Raw genomic sequence first — 20,672 nt, 5'->3', positions numbered from 1 at the left:
CTTCTAAGTCACCCACAATGCCAATATAGCACTTCGTGGATGCCCAATGAATAATGGGCAATGACTCAGAAAAGCTTCCAAAACTGAGAATGACTCATATTTATATTGCACCTTAAAGCTTGCAAAAGGCTTTCCTCAGAACAATCTTGTGTAAGGTAGTTAATTCAAGTATTATTATCTTCATTTTACAGATGAAGAAACTGAAGTTATTTTCCTTCCATGTTTTAAGTGATTTGTTCAGGGTAAGCTATTAAGTATCTGAGGTAGGATTTGAACCTAGGCCTTTTGACTGTCCACTATGCCATGTTGCCCCAAATCAATAAGAGCACAACAGACTGGAATAATATGTACATTGCTTTTTATTTAATACAACACAGACACATGACACATATAAAAGAAAAAAAAAGGAACACTCATGTAAAAGGGCCCTGTCACAAATGAAGGACAGGAAACATCTATAGCTGAATCAAATAAGGCTCCTGTTTTAAAACAGGGAACTGCTAGCTATGTCTGGAATATGAGCAAGGCTGTTGCTAAACAAAATTAAAAATTAAAAAATAAAATCCCTGCACTGTTTGGGGCATATCCATAGTATTAATCTACTACTTTCACAGATTTGCATTTAGGAATGTTCATGCCCTCTTGCCCACTAAAAGACACTAGAATGTTATGGGATGACTAATGTTTTGTAAAACAAAACTGCTCTAAGCACTTTTTTTTTTTTTAAGCAATCGGGGTTAAGTAACTTGCTCAAGGTTACACGGCCAGTTATTTCTGGGTGTGGTGCTGAGTGTCTGAGCCCGGGATTCAATCTCCAGGTCGTCCCAACACTGGAGCCGGTGCTCTTACTCGCTGAGCCACCTGGCCGCCCCTTCTAAGCACTTCTTATAGACCTCTGAAAAGAAGAGTTCTTAAAAGTAGATATTTGAAAATGGAGAAAAGTCCATACAACTTTTTTTGTGGGACTAGAAGAATCCTTCATTAGAGTAGATCTTTAATATTAGGCTTCCCAAGGGTAAGGTTCTATCCTGCACTACTAAGAATGCAGGTGGCAGTGGGTAGTGGGAAGAGGAGGTTTAACTTCCTAGAAGTAATCTGGTAGCATTCAATCAACTATTAGAAAGGATAAAATGGAAATACCTATGCTCAGTGCAGGGTTTTAGTAGCAGCAGTTTGTTCATATTCCCACTCTAAGAAGAGCTGGAAATTAAGCAAGCACCAGTTTGTCTTGAAAAGAGCCTTATACACGCATACACACACACACCAATCCCCCCCCCCAACACACACACCCATACAAATACACAAATCACCACCACCCCCCTTTATTTAAAATTTTTTTTTTTTACTAAAATAATACAAAAAAGGGAGACGGGTATATTTACAAAAATCCATGGCTGGTACAGTACATAATTTTTAAGACACACTAAATGCTACAATCTTTCAGGTCCTGAGATTATTACAAAAATCAACTCAAAGCTTGTGTTCAGGTCCAGTTTTTAAAGGAGAGAAAAAATAATAAAAACAAAATATTAAGTCACACGCTTGTTTAGAATTACAGTATCCCTTCAAGTTAGCAAAATGTATCTCCCTAATAAACAAACACAATATAGTAATTAGTGCCTATCAACAAGAGCAGCTGCAATCGATTATTCAGGCCCCTCCCTTCCAGGCTGGCTCTGAAGCATGCTGGTATCACATACCAAGTGTGGAGGTGGCTGGAGAAAGAGGAATATGTATACTGGAGGCAAATTTCTCTCCAAGAAAAGACATCATGAAGTTACATCCTGTTTTTCTATCATAAGCAAAGGCTTCTTCCCCACATCAATATTCATGCCTGAGGGGTATGGATATTAGGTGACCCTGAATAAAAAGCTGAGTAGGATAATTACTTCAAAGCAATTATAATATATAGACCTGCAGTCCCAAAACAATTTTCACAAATATGCATTGCTTTTGCTATTAAGAAAAAGATATGGATGGGTGTGTCTGTGTGTCTGAGAGTGTGTGTGTGTGGGGGCGGGGCGCGCATGGTGTTTAGAAAACATTTGTAAGCTGGGGCAAAATAACTGTTCAGCCAGAGATTTCATTTCCTCGGCCTTACAGCTAAACTTGACAACTATAAGCAGGTAAAACACTCTGGGAAAGTTCTCCAGCTTTGCATATTCTCATTTGTTGGAGAGTAATTTGCTACTTTTGATAAGACTAAACAGTTAAATTTTGAAAAATTTAAAAGTGGTGGTAAACAAAGGATACTGCAGTTTAAACCCTTTCACTGGGAAGTTGGCTAGTGAATAGAGGATGTGAATTACATTCCCTAATTTTGAAAGTCTGTAAACTCTATTGTTGCAAAGATTATTTGCTAAACCAATGGAGCTCACTGAGGTATATGAAATTATGTAGGTATATCCAGGCTTAAAAATAATGTATCAAAAAGCTAGTGGTCAAATTCCCAGCTAGTCAATTACATTAACCAGCAATTGCTAAAAGAAGCAGTTCCCATCCACCAATGTCATCTCTAGTTTATACTGAAGGAATTATTAATGTTCTAGACAATTACCTAAGGCAAAACCAATATAATTAAAAAGGAATTGGGAACAACTCTAGATAGGCTGAACGTGAAAGTTGAAATGTAGTAGATTGGGCAACTGGAGGAGATGCCATATAGAACAGATGTGGCCAGCCTGCTTACCTCTGTTGCTGCAGACTTCAAAATATGCCTTGAAGAAGATGTTAACAGTCTAATAAATCTATTGGCTTTAAAAAGAAAATTATTTTCAATCTACCCTAGGGTAATGGTAGCTTATTTTTCCTTTTATTAGGTTTTAATTAGTCTACCTATTAAAAATAAATAGCAATTAGAATAGCAATAGAATTGTAAAAAAGCTGACCAAAAATAGTACAATTCAACACCATTATAACTAGGTAATATGGGGGTGTCTTAGAACTAAGGAAAAATCAATACCCTACAGCTAGTTCTGGGGGCTCAACAAGTCTGTAAGAACCAGATCTCTAACAACGGAGAGACTTTAGCAATTCTACCCAGAACTTTAAGAGCAATGAAAGCCCGCATAAAAAAACTGCACCTTAATTTCTAAGAACAAACCTGACAATTGCTTTTTCTGAGACAGAAGATATCACTATAACTTATAACAGTTGAGAAACCTGTTATTTTGCATTATAGTAATAGAAAAGAAAAAAAGTTTCAGTCACCCACTGAGACCAAGTAACTTCTTTAAATCCTGGACACAGATACCTACATAATTATACCTTTCTTCGCAACAGGCATACTTGATCTGTTTGGCTAACAACTTGGAAAAGAGCCAGAAGTTCTAATATACTATGAAATGGAAATCCATTGAAAGTGGAAGACATAAAAGCAGTAGAACATGAGATAAAAACAAAGGTATGTGTTTCTATCACTAAAATTTACTTTCCAACAATTAGTTTTTTAGGACATGGGAGAGAATGTAATTTCACTTTAGGACATACAAATACAGTCTGCTTTTTATACTAAACAGTTTTTAATAAACTTTTAAGAAAAACAGTTCTGGTCTCCCAATATAGAGCTTTAGCAAGAGTACAAAGAATCTTTACAATTTCCTCAACTAAGATGTGAATATTAATCTTTTGGAATATATTTTGGACCCTAGTCTTAGCTTTGGAATTAAATGGGAAGAAAATAGGTTGCTAAAATTTCATTCTGGAGAGACAATGTGCCAGTTGAATTGATGGACTATGTAATCACGACGATTAGAAAATAAGAAAATGTGGATTGATGGGAGAATAGGAAGGCCAAGAATTACGGATTCAGTTTCCAAAGTTATTTCCAAATCAAAGTTATATAGAAACAAAACTGGCTTTTTGATTCAGTTTTCCAGATTATGCCTCATTCTTTCAAACACTCTCAGTAGTAAACATTTAATTGAAATAGTTTTTGTTCAACAACCCAAAGCCATTTTGTGATATTAACTACAGTCTGGCACCAGTGAAAGGGTTTGCATTTTTTTTTAATATAAAGTTCACATTTCAAGGTTAAACAAAACAGAATTTCTCTCTTTTTCCTTGAAGAACACACATTCAACAAAACCTTTTGCCTTAATTCTTTGGGTAAAAGTCTAACATCATGTCTGAGGAATAGGAAAAGAGGAAAAAGTTATATAATACTGGGAAACAAAGAATACACTTATCTGCATAGTTGGTATTAGTGACAACTAAGGCTTTATCTGGAAAAAAAAAGGAACAAAACAGCAACCAAAAAGTTAGTTTTAAATCGCTAGAGGCAAACAAATTGGTCCTTGGAAAACTCTGCAAGCTAAACCAGATGCTTTGCTTGACTTGGGCCTGGGTGTTCTGTCTCCTGATTTATTTTGGCTAGACAGCCTATATTCATTTCCTTAACTCTCTTTACTGATCCTGATCATGTGCTACAGTCTGAAATATAAAACATGCCCTAACGGCAATTACTCAGCATTTTTACTGTTACTCAAATTCATACTTCCTACTGGGTTTTTATGATGATTAGAAACATATATTTGCTACTTGACAAATAGGGATGAGGAAAAAAGAAAAACATGATTTGATTTTCTTCTGTGAACTGGGAAAAAACATATATTCCCTACTCATGACAGAGAAGGATACCTCATACCTCTCTAATATTCCTGTGCCCCACATAGCCAATGCAATGCATTCTTGGGCTTTTCTAAGAACAGAGAAGCAGAACCTTGTCACCAATGGAGATGGGAGTGTATAGAGCTGACCATGCACTTTACAAAATGACAAGAACACAGTGTTTGTGTTGCATTTGTCACTTCGGTGCAAAGCTGGCTAAGCATTCTACCCACCCAAATAAAACTGTATGTTACAGGTGAGCCTGATGTCTGACGCATGTGTGGAAGAACTAAGACTCATTATGTTCATTCCTAGAAAGATTCATTATAAATTACCTCCCAAGTTATTTTCATCCTTAAAGCTAAAATTCTACCAATCTCTAAAAAAAGTAGTTTGGTATGACAAAATTAGCTCTAGAGGAAGAAAATAGCCAACTTTCAAGATTATCATTAAACCCCAAAGCCAGACCACTAGGGGCTTTTAATTCATTTGCCATATCTCAGTCCAGTAGCCACAGCCATCCTGTTAATGGCAATGTTAAACTTGTGGTATTGACAATCCAGTTAAGAGGAAGCAGTAGAGTATGGTGTCACTGTTGTACATTCTCTTTTTTCTAAAGAAATAGTTTTAATCTTTAGAAAAAAATCAGATTATATAACAATTTAAAAACTAATCTGGGGTTTCTTTCCCAAATTCAGATCTACTTCCACCACTTTACAAAAACAGGACACCATTCAGATACATGATACCACTTACTGTGCAATCAATCAATAAATGTGTTTCTGGTTCAAACAATTATTTTTTCTCACCAGGAATTAAGAGAGTGTATTAAAATATCAAATCAGCATTTAGATTAGACTTCCATTGATTTTTCAAAATGTTAAAAATGTTATGGTACTTTTAGACCCATTATGGGAGAACAGTTAGTCAGCCTTTACAAGAAAACAGTAATAATACTTATGTAGGAATTTTAGAGAAACTAAAAATTCTTTTGAAATATTAAAGTTTCATGATATCCCTGGGAGGTAGGTGAAAATTATTATACCCAATTTTCTGATGGGTAATCTGAGGCACGAAGGTTAAATGATTTTCCCCTAAACACAATAAACCAATGACAATGCTCATGACTGAACCCAGGAGACAGGATATCTGTTCTAACTAAATAATGCTACCAGGAATGGCTCCTTTCTTCCTCTCCTCACCCTTAGCTTTCCCCCAAGTAAAAATTTTTAAAAGGGAACTTAATGACTACAGTAGAGAAGGAAAACACTGGATTCCCAAATTAATTCATCTCAAACTCTTAACCCAAAATAATGAATTCCTTTATAAAAATAAGTTATACTTCTTTGTTTTTAATAGTTAAAGAGAAGAATTTTAGATATGGGGACATATAGGCTTCTTGAATCAAAGAACAACGCTACATAGTCCTGAATCAAGAGCAACATAGTTGGCTGCTCTCCCCTCCCCCCCCACCCCAAAGACCTAAAAAAGTCTTCTAAGTGTTTGATAAAGTTCTTTTTTGTGATTGCAGTCTTCAGCATCTGAACCTTCCATAATTTTAATTTTGTTTTCTAAAACATAGGTAGCTACATGGATTTTTTTTTTTAAAACACTGTTTTTCAGAAGAAAATTTGGGTTTTGTTTTGTTTTTTTTCTTATACTGCTTACAAAAACACTCACTTCCCTCAGAGACTGTTTAGGTATCAAACCCTAAATCTAATTTTTATTTTAGTTTTGCTTTACTCCATGCTCAAATGTACCCAATCACCTTAAATTATAATATACCCTTGTTGTCCCAATACTTCAACAACTGGACATTACTCATAGCAAAGTCTGAAGTGCCTAAACAACCTAATATATCTAGCGATCGATAGCAAGTATATTGTCTTCATTCCATTTGTGACAAGAACCTACATGGAATTGTCAGAAATAGACTTATGAATGTTTTTCCAAAGTATAAGCATAAATGCAAAGCAGCAGCTACTACCAAATGGAAACACGATTCCCAATTACCCATTTCTATCAATTACCCATTTCTTAAAAGCAAGAGTGATAGAGGAGAGTGTTCAGAAAGGATGCAATGGTACAGTAGATCCTAGTTTTTACAACATGTACATGTATATCTATATGCATACATATATAGATATACATTATCTTACACATATAGCCACATACATATTAGGAAAAAGAAGAGTATTTCAGCATGATGACATGTTGGCAAGTTTAAAATGTTCTTCTCAAATCCCTGACTATCCAGCCTGCACTTTAGGATCTCTGAGAACAATTTCAAAATGGAAAAAAAAAAAAAAGAAAAAAAGGCACTTAACAAAGGACAAAGGCCTGAACAGAGCGTATCTTAGAGGGGACAATAATAAGCATTTTGCAAGTGTGGAGACTGATTAAAATTCACCATTTTACTTTTTTCCTCCTTAAATTTTTATAAAACAAAAATTGCATAATAATAATTAGTCATTTATCTACTGCGTTTGTCTTCTGCTTCATTATTTAAAAAAAACAGGAATAACAACAATAACAAAAAACCACCTTGAGATTAAGTATCCCTATTAATAACAACATCAGTTCAGCAGAAACTGGGGAGCTGAAGTATAGGGAAATTTCTCAAGTTTGGCTTGACTACAGAGCTTACTTATTCTATTTCCATCCTTTAAAATAAGTTCAAAATCCAAACAATCAAAAACAGAATAGAGGGACCACTGTGCTTTCATGGTATATTCCCAAAATAAAACATCTCATTTCTATCCATGAGCAAAATTCTACTATGATCCCCTCTTCCAAATAAAGAACTGTAAACGCTAAAGTTTGCTAATACAGTCAAAGTTCATTTTACAAATGTAGCAGCAAATGTGATAGACAGTTGGAGTCCTAAAAGATGATCCCCAGGAATATACAGTTCTTTTAATAAATGGCAGTCTGAGACAATTATAGGATATCTCTATTTTAACTTGTAGAAAGTGTTTTGTACCAAGTGGAGGTCCAAGGGGATATGGTAATGGGTAGAGGAAACAGACTAAAGGTATATGCCCTTCCCAAACCCTGGGTAGTAAACAACTTAGATCTGCTTTGGGGAAAAAAAAGATCCTGGGTTAAAAGTCACTTCTAATAGATTTTTACTAAACAGATGTCAAACCCACAGCATTCATACTACTGATTCTGTTTCTCCCTTTACTTGATGATAGAATAAACCCCATCCAACTTCCCTCATTAAAACAAACAAACAAACAAACAAACCCAGCAGTTTGGGCTACTAACATCCATCACAGGGGTGGTAGGCATGGAAGAGTATATAAACATGATCATCTGACTTCCTGATCCTGAGAAAGAAATCTATAGTTCAAGATTAACCTGGCTTCTTTCCCCCAGGTTGTTTTGAAAAACCTTAATTTATTTTCTCTGGATCTCTCAAGTACATGAGAAGGCATTATAATAGGGTTATCTTTGACATTATTGCTTGCATTTATTTTGGAGGCTCTGAGTGAGCTTGACACTTTGCTCCCATACAGTCCCCAATCTTAAGCTCAGTGCTGCTCTGTCAAGAGACAGCTGTACTGGCTATTATTGCTTGTGAATACTGAGGATTTCTTTTATGTACAATAACAGCTTATATATCATCGAAGGCCATTAAAAATATAAGACAGTTGAAAATAAGCAGTTTAGTCTTCCTGAAACAAGAACCCTGCTGAGTGGGATTCAGTTAAATGTGCTAACTCTCCTTTTGCATTGGGGCATTGCTTTTACTCTTACAGAAAAACACTCTTTCTTTCAAAGAAATGTGGAATCTACTAATGTCCTTTCCAATAATTTAACTTCTTTTAAAATCACAAAATTCAATCCTTGCTTAAGTACAAAAGTACAGTATGATCCACAAGTCCCCATGCTCCTGTGACAAAAATAGTTAAATGAACTAAACATCTTTTCAAGTATGACACACTGTACAAATGTACATTGACAAGAACATGGGAGTGATTTCCAGCATTATAATCTAAATATAAAAATGTGTTTACATCTTGGCAGAAATGTCTAATTATATATCTATCTATCTATCTAGGTGTGCACTGGCCTTTTGACTCATCTTGTACAATATTTAAAAAGGTGGGGTAATAGAACAGAGTATGGTGAGGTTACTTATAATGATTTTTTTAAAAACTCAAAGATTTGATAAGAATCCTTGAGAGATTAAAGACTGAATAAAATGAACCCTAAATGTTTCTGAACCCTTAAAAATAAGGATTCTTCAGATACTTCAGTCCTTCAGATATTTCTTTTAGTGGGTATGAAATAATATGAGGAAAAATAATTCATAATCCTGTTGTTGGGCAGACATAGGAAATTCATCAAAGAAATCAATATGGCATGATTTAATATTAACTAATTCAATCAGTATGAGTATTACAGTGTTTCTACTATAAAATTTGAAGTAATGGATTTTAGCATATCATGGCACAATTAAAATAAGTAGCAAGCTTAGTAACACTCTGAAAGCCCTAACCTTCATCACAGATAGCTAGTCTTTAAACAAAAATCTCATTAACAGTCATTCAAATAGATACAAATAAAGAAATTCTTTAAACTGATTTTATATTTTCCACTAAGTTTAGTGAATGTGAGAAAAATGCTGACAATACTAAAATAAAGGAAGTAGTGGAAAAATATCTCTAATAAAAATTTAACCAAAACTTAAATCAATTCTATTAATCTAGCCCTGGAGTCCCTCTCAGCAACTTCTTAGAAATTCTTCCAAAATGCCTACTAGGGTTGTCAAAACACTCACATTTGCATCATGGTAACCTAAATTCTTAGGTTTACAGAAGCAAAATAAAGGCTTTATCAATGAGTCAGATTAAATTTAACCTTTTTCCTAGATTGTGAAGTTTTTAAAATTCAAATATTCTGTTACATGTTTAAAAAGATGTTCTTTTGTCACAATGTAAAGTTGGTATGACTTTAAAATAAAAAATCCAGGTAAAAATGTTGGTAATGTAATAGTTTTTTGGGCTACAAGGAACTTTTTATATAAAGGAAAATCAGGATCTGGGTTAGCGTATGTACCCTCATAAACCTAAATGAACTGTGTGACATGATTTCCCACGAATAACAGGTAGGAAATCTTTTTGTCAGTGTTCTAATGATTAATGAATGATTTTATTTTAGGTAAGTCTGTCATATATTATACAAGTGGATTGAATACAAAAGCCTTTACTTCTGAGCATAGCTGAAAAACATGGCTTTTAAGAAAGCTAAACTTCAAGCAAAGAAAACAGAACAACATTTGTTTTTTAAAGCTCAAACCAAAACCAAAGTCAAACGAAGCCAAACAAATCACATGCTTTCCTTCATGTGCCACTCAAAATCCTGTGCCACTGGTGGTGTGTTCATACGGAAGCAGAACCAGTGGAGGATTCTCAACCTTTCCAACTGACTCTCCTATTAAAACTTCTAGCTAATGAAGCTTTAGGATCTTGACTGCTTCTAATCAATGACAATACACTTTAGGCATTTAGGAGTTAGGCAGGAGAGATGGGCTGTAAAAATTTTCACAAAAATTCCTTACTATATATAATGATACTAGCCCCACTGTTCTCTTAGGAATCATGAACTGATTTTTTAATGCTGACCTAAAACACTCAAAATATGACCGCCACACAAAATGGCCACTGAAGAACTATTATATCATAAATACACTGATTACTGTCTAAATCAAAAGTTAATCTGAAGTACCACTATCCAAATGAAAAAAACTATTAACTAATGGGAATTTAGGTTAAAGAGAGCCACAAATCGTATTATTAGACTAGCAAGGACTGAGACTACCACAGTAGAACACTAACCCTGAGGGTTTCCTACCTTTCAAAAGAGAAAAATATATCAGTAACTATATTAAAAAAAAGAGTAGAAATTAAGAATTGACCAATTAATAGCAGACAAATAAAATACCAGTTGAAATTCATTAAGTACCTGTGTCTAAGGAGAAAGTGACCCTTTGATAAAAGGGGAAAATCTTTACATTTGATCTGATAAGAGTAAAAGAGACTCCATTTTCTTATTATCTTTAAAAAACCTAGATGATTTAATACTACAGATCACTGTGCTAAAATAAGTTTCTTGAGAGGGATTATTATTATTCCTCTTTCCTGCAGCATCCTCAGTCCACCTTGTATACTGTTCTACATGGAGGGATTGCTACATGCTGGAGATCCTGCATCAGTAAAGAAGGTTCAAGTTTGATCAGGATTTTTGAGGATATAGTATTCATCTACTATCTGTATCAGACAATGGACATGTTAATGGGTTCTCTGTGGCAAATTTATTATTTACTGCATAGGCCACTCAAGCAGACATGATCATTACTCCTGATAAGCTGGTCTAATTTCAGACATATTGGACTAAAATATTTTCTCTTATTATGAAATTATATCTGCACCCAGAGTGGTCAGGCCCCAACCCCCAGGATGGATGAAATTCACCCAAATCTGTTCAAATTCCTTCTTCCTCCCCTGGGGAAAATCAAGTTTGTACTTCTGTGGGTTTGACAACTGAATCACTTTAAAGCCAGTTAGCATTGTAACTTTGTCTTTCTGTAGAAGAGAACAAGGTCTCTAAGTCTGCACAAAAGCCTTTCTTCCTCCTGCACCTGGCTTTGATCAAGTATTGTTTTTCTTTTCCTTTTCCTCCTCACCACAGTGCTTGGGACTAGAGAATGTAAACATTGACAGAAACAGCAGCCCTGTGACCACATAAGTACTTTCCCATCAGGTAGATCCCATCAGCCAATCAAGTGTTCCAACTCCTTTGCTAGCTGGGAAGTCACTGAGTTTTCCGTTGTAATTTAGTGTCCCCTTTACTTTGGCCTCCATCTGAGAAAGAGAAAACAATGGGCCAGTGAGTGGAAAGAGAAAAGCTAGAAGAACTAATCTTTTTTAAAAAATCACAGACAATTTATTAAGATACCTGTAACGTTTCAGTTAATTACCTTAAAACAGAAATACCTAAAAACAGAATATTTAAAGTAATTAAGACCAAAGTAGTATAAAAACTGGGATATGGAAATAAAAAACACTGAAGGATTCTTTTTACGTTAAACTGATGAATTTATATTTGAGGTTCAACTAATTTTGAACATGCCACTTACAGAGGCAGCTGGTAGCACAGTTGGTAGAGCACTGGGCCTGGAATCAGGAGACCTGAGGTCAAATCTGGTCTCAGACATGACCCTGGGCAAGTTACTTAACCCGTTTGCTTCAGTTTCCTAAAGTGTAAAATGGATATAATAATGATGATGATGATGACGATGATGATAGCATCTACCTCTCAGGGTTGTTGTGAGGATCAAATGAAATACTATTTGTAAAGTGTATAGCACAGTGTCTGGCACATATATAGGCTCCATATAACTGTTTATTCCCTTCCCTTCCCATGATGGTAATACATGAATGTGTGAACTACAGAGTGCATATCGAGCAAGCAATAGGATTCTATTCATTCATGATTTTATTATGTATCTACTATTTGCCTAATGTTGACACCGTGGGGATTTAACAGAGGCATAAAATACATTCTCTTGTCAGAGGACCTATCTTTTGATTCCTTTAGGAGACACAGTTTTACCTCCTTTCAGTCAATTAGTCAAATAGCATTTATTAAGCTCTGGTTATGTGCCAGGTACTACACTAAGCACTGGAGATACAAAGGCCAAAAAAAAAAAAAAAATCCCTCCTCTCAAGGAGCTTTCAGTCTAATAGAGAGAAAACATACAAACTATTAAAATGGGAGCTCATGGAGAACAAGGACTTTCTATTTGTAACCCCAGCACTTAGAACACTGCTTTGCACATAGAAGGTGCTTAATAAATCTTTTATTCCTTCATTAACCATGTGCAAACAAGATATGTGAAAGATAAAGTGAGGACAGTCTCTGAGAGAAGGCATTAACATTAAAGAGGAGTGGGAAAGAAGTCTTGCAGAAGGTGGGAATTCAGCAGTGATTTGAAGGAAGCCAAGAAGTAGAGATGAGAAGGGAAAAGCCTCCCAGGCATAAGGGGCAGCCTGGAGATGGGAGTGTTATATGTGAGAAATAACAAGGAGTCAATGTTAGGGTTGCAAAGCACATGGAAAGGAAGGTGCATTAAGGGCTTTAAAAGACAAAGGATTTGATACTTGATCCTAGAATGAACAGAGAGCTTCTGAAGTTTAATTAGAGGTTGATGTGGTCAGACCTGTGTTTTAGTAGATCAATTTAACAGCAAAGAAAAAGATGGATTGGAATGAGGAGAAGCAGGGAGACCAAGAATGGACTACTAAAATAGTTCTGGCATGGGGTGATAAGGGCCTGGAGGAGAGAAGGGGCATATACAAATGATGTTATGAAGGTGGAAATGAAAAGACTTGACCACTCATTGGATATGGGGGGAATGAGAGTAAGGAACAGAGGAGGACCTTATAACCTAGGTTGCAAGTCTGGTTTACTGAAGGATGATAGTATGGAAGTTAGAAAGAGGGGAGTCCTTGGAGAGAGAAAATATAATTAATTCAGTTTTAAAGATGTTGAATTTAAGACATCTACTGAACATTCAAGATATATACAAACAGACATTAGGAGATTTAAGACTGGAGGCCAGCAGAGAAGTTAAAGTTAGACAAGTAAATCTCAGAGTCATCTGCATAGAGATAATTAAAACAATGGAGCTAAGGAGATCAAGTGAAAAAGTGGCTAAGCAAATATAGATTCTATTAGATCATGTTTCTACCAAGAGGAATGAAAATGCTGAACAGAAATGAAGTATGAGAGAGGGCAGAGAAAAGAAGCACTGTCCCTTGATTGAGAAATATCAGTGGTGAAGGGTGTCAAGCATATGGCATGGTAAAAGGGAATAAGAATTTATGTAGTGCCTAATATGTGCCGGGGAATTGTGCTAAGCACTTTTAACCAATATCTTATTTGATATTCACAACCCTGGAAGACAGGTGCTATTATTCACCCCCATTTTACAATTGAGGAAATTGAAGTAAAGGGATGTTAAATGACTTGCAGGGTCGAACAGCTAGTGTCTGAACTATTTTTATAATTCAGCCAAATCTGAACTCAAGCCTTTCTGACTCCAGTCTCCTTGCTCTAACCATTATGGCGTTAGCTGTTTTGGCAATAAAGGCAAAAATTAACAAATTATTTTACTCAGTGTGTAATGACAAAATATTTACTTATCTCTAGGAAAAAGTTACTAATATAACAAAGTGAGGATTATTTACAAAGTTTGTAACATGAAGTATGGTGCCAGGAGATATTATTATACCTGTAGTATAGGTTTTCAACATCACACAGAGAAAGCAGTACTATAAATCTCTTTGCATGGATTTAACCTACGTTGTGTGAAATTCATAAAATGACAAGACACTTTAAAAATGTGTTCTATTTAGGCAGTTTTAAATGTGTTGTATAAACAAACTGTTTCACTAGACAAAATACCTTATTCAGTGGGTTAGGAGCGACTGAACTTTTACAAGGACTTTTAAATTAAAATTTTAAGAAATAAACTTTAACTCTAAAATCTTTTATTAGTTTATTAGCATCATTATTCTTATTACTAGCATTTATTTAGTACTTTAAGGTTTACAAAGCACTTCAGAGGGATTAACTCATTTGATCCTCTTGACTGTGGGAGGGAAGGAGGTAATAACCCTCATTATTAAGGTGAGAACACTGAGACTGAAAAAGGTTAACTGATTTGTTCATGGTCACACTAAGCAGGATTTGAACTCAAGTCTTCATGACTCCAGAGGTCCAACACTCCATCCACTGTACCACCCTAGTTCCCCTAAAAAATCAACCACCCCAATCTTCCTAATCTTTCCCCAGGAGATTGGTGTTACTTAGAATAGAAGATGACTCATTTCTAAAGTTCTGAACCTAAACCAGATCATTACAAGTGTAATGGTAATGGGAATTTGAAGACTTTCTCTGCTTTGAAGTATACCCTGCCCCCCTAATAGGCTGAATGTAATCTCATGGAGCTTGTGGGATGAAGAGTTTGCTGAAGGGTGGAGCAGAGCTCACAGGAAGCTGGGAGTCAGAGCAGTTAGACACAGAGGGAGGAGAGGATACACACCCAGGCAGATAGCTAGGCTTGTGAGTGTTGGTTTGTGGGAAGGCTAAAGGATGATGTGGCTCTCTGTGCTGTTATGGTGTATTAACTTCTTTGCTACTATGATGGATTCAGAGTTCTGGTTTTGGAATTCAGTTTTCTGATGTCTGAATAAATGTTTTGCTTCTGTCTTCTATGTGGAAAATCTGTTATATTTCGTGATTGAGCACTATGCGGGCATATTCACAGTCGCTGTTGGTGCTGTAAATATTGCACTGGTGCTACAGGGAATTCTGACAGACCATTCTAATAGTTATTTTAAATACTTATTAAAAGCCACCTTTATCAGGTGGCACCAATATGTCCCATTATTCTAGGCAGTTACCTATATGTTGTACGAATACAGCTTCCCCAACCTGCTTTTGACATAAGATGATTCAACACAAGTCCAATAACCTTTAGTCTGCTAGACCTGGGAATACAATAAGATAAAGACTGTCTACATCTTTGTTTGACTGGGGTTAAGAACAAGGTTACTTATTATAACATGGGTTTCAGAGGAGAACTATTCTATCTTTATTTCAAAATGGGTACACAGATTCCATCTGTACTAAAATGAACATTACTTGTTTCAAAGGCATATTTTTGTGCAGCAGTCAGAGAGGATAATGAAATTTCAGTCTGGGTCTGATATTAAAAGGACATCTGAGAAGACTATTCAAGTGCTTTCTAACTCTGCCTCTATAAATGTACTAAGGTTCTATAAGGGTCTTGTATTCTGAATACAGAAGTCATCAAATTCTTAAATTAAGTTAGTTGGGTCAAGTATATACAAATATATAGTTAGAAGGAATAAAATGAATACTTAAAACTACAAAAACATACCCCAGTGGTTATGTGACAACCTTAAATTAAACTATGCTGGAAGGGAGGCTGGGAAGAGAATGATCTCTACAGCAATATTATCTTAACTTAAAGGAAAAGGAGACTGGCTCCATGGATACAGTTCTCCATAGGTCTGGGGATGGCATGTGCAGAATGACCTAACATATTTCTTCTAATGAACCTCAAGGATGCCCATATTTTAAAATGGTGGACCACATTATCAGAAACATTTATGTGTTTATGACACATATATTTTACTGTATAATTAATTGCATTCATTTTCACTTAGATTACTAATTCATTCAAATTTACTAGGATGACATTTAGCAGGAAGAGTTACACAGCACTATCAGGAAGCAGTTTATTAGGCCCTACCAATCCACAAGGTTTGGATGCATTAATTAGATTTTTAAAATAATTTTAAAAGAAGCTTTAAGGTTGACACATAAAAAAGCACTTAAAATTTGACTGAGCATAAAATGTGCAAAATTTCAGAAACTTAGACATCATAGAACACAGGTTACAGATGAATCTGTGGTTTTGTCTCAAGTGGATGTATGTATTTCCGTATTCGGTTGAACTAAGCAAAGAAATTATCATTATGAAACAGCTGTCACAGTAACAACATAAAAAAATTTAAAAGGATTCAAAGCATAATTATTTCAAAATATCTCATTCTTTTTCCTCCTTAGTTTTTGTGTATTTTTTTTTGGTTGTAAATTTTTTTTTCGTCTTAAAAATCTAGGCAAGTAGCTTCCTGGGATCAAGTCTAGGGGCCTAAATTTTGGTTTAATTAAATATTTAGACAATGATGAAGACTTTAGGGTGAATTTGGGCATTGTTCTGGGGGGAGTGGGGTGGCAGGCCAGAAAGAAGTAAACTCTCTAGAAAACCCACTGTTTAGAAACTGACTTTTCCTTAATATAGCAAGACAACATCTATACAGGGTTTTCACATGAGATCTTAAGTAAACAGTTAATCTCCATTGTCACCAATATTATTTGATATTGTTCTGGAAATGTCAGCTATAACAATAAGAAAAAGAAACTGAAGGGATTATTTCTTCCCATAGATAATATATAATGGTTTAGAGCAATGGTGTCAAACTCAAATAAATTTATTTTAAAATTATTTTAATACCTTATTAGCACATCCAAACCTTGTTGATGTGTAGATCCATACTCCTTTTGTTACATATACCTGCAGGCTGCATACTTACTTGGAAAACCACAAATTAACGTTATCTATGTGGTATTGTAGAGTCATTCAGAGCTCTGGCCCTGGAGTTTGATACCTCAGGTTTAAAGCACCACAGAGATTTACCAAAGAAACGATTAGAAATAACTTCGGCAAAGTAATAGGATACAAAAGAAACCCAGAAAAGCATCAGTGCTTTTGTACATTACCAACAAAATCCAAAGAGATAAAAAAATGCCATTCAAATTTAATACAGAATACATATATACACAGATGCAAACACATATTACATATAACAGACATATTTTGGAATAATATGAATATAAATGCAAAACACTTTTTCTTTAAATTGTTAAGATGATTTTTAAATTAATTTTTTATTCTGAATTTAACACTAAAAAATGGGCATTTATATATACATAGAACAGAAAGGGGGAATTGTATATGCAACTAAAGATAGCTATTACATATGGTTCACTTTTCTTTTTAAGTAAAAAATAATTTGAATCTTGTTTTCTTTTTTCCCCAAACTTAAATTTTTAATTGATATTTTCTGGTTCTTACAGCATCACAGTATCCTATGTGTCCCACCCCTTCCCAGAGACATTCTATATGATAGTATTTTTTTTGTTGTTGTTGTTGTTGTTTTTTTAAGCAATTGGGGTTAAGTAACTTGCTCAAGGTTACACGGCCAGTTATTTCTGGGTGTGGTGCTAAGTATCTGAGCCTGGATTCCATCCCCAGGTCATCCGGACACTGGGGCCAATGCTCTTACTCGCTGAGTAACCTGGCCGCCCCTAAACAATTGGGGTTAAGTAACTTGCTCAAGGTTACGTGGCCAGGTATTTCTGGGTGGATGCTGTGTCTGAGCCTGGATTCCATCCCCAGGTCATCCCGACACCGGTGCTCTTACTCGCTGTGCTACCTGGCTGCCCCTAAATAGTGTTTTTTTAAAGAAGGAAAAAAAAAAAGAAATAGCATTTACTTTGTTTTCAGTTCTGAGCTATCACAAAAAAAATGCTGATATAAATATTTTGTAGTATATGGGAGCTTTGTTTTTATTAATGGCTTCCTTGGGCTATAAGCTCCATAATTGGAGTCTCTGACTCTATAGACTTTTTAAACTATCCTGTTAGTTTTTATTATCTTCCTCCTATTACTGCTTCTGAATTTTTAAAAGGAAAAACTCAATGACCTTTTTTTCCTTTCCTTTTAACTACCCTATTCCTATTCCCCCTTCCTATTCCCATTAAAACAAAAAAGCCCTTAAAACACATATGATCAAACAAAAAAAATTCCCAATTGTCCATGTCCAAAAATATGTTTGATTTTGCATTTTGGGTCCATCACTTCTCTTATCAGAAAGTGGAGAGAATATGTTTCATCATCAGTCATCTAGAATTGTGGCTGGTCATTTGTTGTTCAGTCTTTCAGTCGGGTCCACCTCTTCATGTCCCCATTTGGGGTTTTCTTGGCAAAGAAAGGTACCAGAGTGTTTGCCATTTACTTCTCCACTATATTAAGGCAAACAGGGTTAAGTGACTTGCTCAGGGCCACACAGCTATAAGTGCATGAAACCATATCTGAAGTCAAGTCTCTCTGACTCTCAGCCCAGTGCTTCATCCAATGTGCCACCTAGCTACACTGACCTAAATTCTCCAGTCTTTCAAAGTAGCTTTTCTTTATAACATTGTTACTGTATAAATTATTATCCTACTTTTGTTTACTTTTCTGTGCAACAATTCATACAGATCTTCTTTGGTTTCTCTGAAAACAAATATTCCTTTATTTCTTACAGCACAATAACAATGCATTATATTCATATACCATCAGTTTAGCCATTTCCTAAGATATGCACCCCCCCTCCTTAGTTTTCAGTTCTTTGCTACTACAAAAAGAGCTGTTCTAAATATGTTTGTATATATTGGTCCTTTTCCCTAGGTGCCTTAGTACAAAGGTCTCAAACATATGAACCAGAAAAATTGAGAAAATTTTTAAAATAAATAAAAATACAATCAAATAGGTAATACTAATATCTAGTTTTCTATAAACTTGAAGGTGTACTCTCCCACAAATATACACATCAATGAGAAGTGAGGACACATATATCTTCCTGATGCTTTTTTTTTTTTAAAGCAACTGGGGCTAAGTAACTTGCTCAAGGTTACACGGCCAGTTATTTCTGGGTGTGGTGCTAAGTATCTGAGCCCAGATTTGATCCCAGGTCTCCCGACTCTAGGGCCAGTGCTCTTACTCACTGCGCCACCTGGCCACCCCCCTAGTTTTCTAACCCAATATACAGTCCGTGGGGCTCCCTTTGTATGGTTTAGAGGCCCCCATTTCTAGCTTGAGTTTGATATTACTGCACTAGTGTGCTTGTCTTCCCTCAGTTCTTCCAACATTTGTCATTTTCTTACCATGTTTGCCAACCTGATGGGTTTGAAGAATCTCATAGTTGTTTTAATTTGCATTTCTCTTATTATTAGTTATTTGGAGCATTTTTTCATATGGTTATTGATAGCTTAGATATCTTCCCCTGAGAAATATTTTTTCATATCCTTTCATCATCTATCTATTGGAGAAGTTCTTGTTTTCATGTATTTTAATCCATTCCTTATAAATCTCAGTGGAAAAACTTACCAGAGAAATTTGTTGCACAGATTTTTTTTTTCCTAGCTAATGGTTTCCCTTCAAGTTCTACTTGCAAGAATTTTCAGTATTCAAGCACATTTCAATGTTACATAACCAAAATTAATCTTTTTTATCTTTTATGATCCTCTCTATCCCTTTTCTGGGTCATAAACTATTTCCCTCTCCACAGTTGTGAAGTTTCTTCTTCTACCCTCCCCTAATTTCTTTACAATAGGACTGAACTTTTATATCTAGGTCATATATCCATTTAGAACTTAACTTGATACATGGTATGAGCTGTTGATTTAAATCTAATTTCTTTCATAATACTTTGCAGCTTTCCTAGCAGTTTTGTAAAACAGTAAGTCACATAGTTTGTGTCCTTTGGTTTGCTGAATATGATGCTATTGTGTTCATTTGCTTCCTAAATCTCGTGTAACTTATTTGTTCCACTGCTTGGCTTTTCTATTTTTTTAAGCAGTACCAAATAATTATATTGATGACTACTCTTCATAGTAGTCTGAGATCTAGTACTGCTAGGCCTATTTTTTCATTATTCCCTTTAAGATTCCTGACCGTTTGTTCTTAAAGATGAATTCAGTTATTTTTTTCCTCCAACTCTACAAAATAATCTTTTGGTGGCTTGATTGGTATGGCACTAAAGAAGGAAGTTAATTTAGGTAGCTCTGTAATTTGTATTATTTTGACTTAGCTTACTCATGAGAAATATTTCTCCAATTATTTGCAGACATAAAGGAAGACCTAAATAGAAAGGAATTATTTATGCTTAGGCCATACTAATAGAAGAAAAATGATTTAATTTACAGACTTAGTGAAATACATTATTAACAGACTACCAAAAGGATTATTAGGCAGAACTGAACAAAATTATAATGACATTTATCAGGAGATCAAAAATCTCAAGGGAAATAATGAAAAAGAGTGAGACCAAAGAGGGCCTAAAAGAATAAGATATCAAATTATACTAATCATACAGTATACAATATACAAATTATACAGTAATCATCCAAACTATTTGGTACTGTTAAAGCACAGAAAAATTGCTCAGTTAATCAGATTAGATAAATAAGATCCAGAAGCAAATGATCACAGTAGTCTAGAGTTTGATATAACCTAAAACCCCAGCTACTGTATGTAGTAAGAAGTATCTGACAAGAACTGCTAGAAAATGAAAAAGAAATCTGTCCGAAACTAGATGTAGACCAACATCTCACATCATATCCCAAAAAAGCCACAA

General features: G+C 35.1%; 1 protein-coding gene across 2 annotated transcripts in view; it reads right to left on the bottom strand.

Moving 5' to 3' along the window:
- Positions 1–341: 341 nt before the first annotated feature.
- The window catches only part of UBN2 (ubinuclein 2), a 135,785-nt gene continuing 115,454 nt past the window's right edge, over positions 342–20,672 (bottom strand). For both annotated transcript variants that reach the window (XM_069087327.1, XM_069087328.1), the window contains one exon: positions 342–11,480. In XM_069087327.1, the coding sequence (XP_068943428.1) occupies positions 11,431–11,480 (50 nt within the window). In that variant the 3' untranslated portion in view covers positions 342–11,430. The remainder of the gene's footprint in view (positions 11,481–20,672) is intronic.

Source organism: Petaurus breviceps, unplaced genomic scaffold (assembly GCF_028583685.1).
Source record: "Petaurus breviceps papuanus isolate PSGF00001 unplaced genomic scaffold, PetGlider_PUasm1.0 181, whole genome shotgun sequence".
NCBI classification, from domain to species: Eukaryota; Metazoa; Chordata; class Mammalia; order Diprotodontia; family Petauridae; genus Petaurus; species Petaurus breviceps.
Note: the sequence above shows the minus strand (reverse complement) of the source record. Positions and strands in the feature narration are given on the sequence as shown.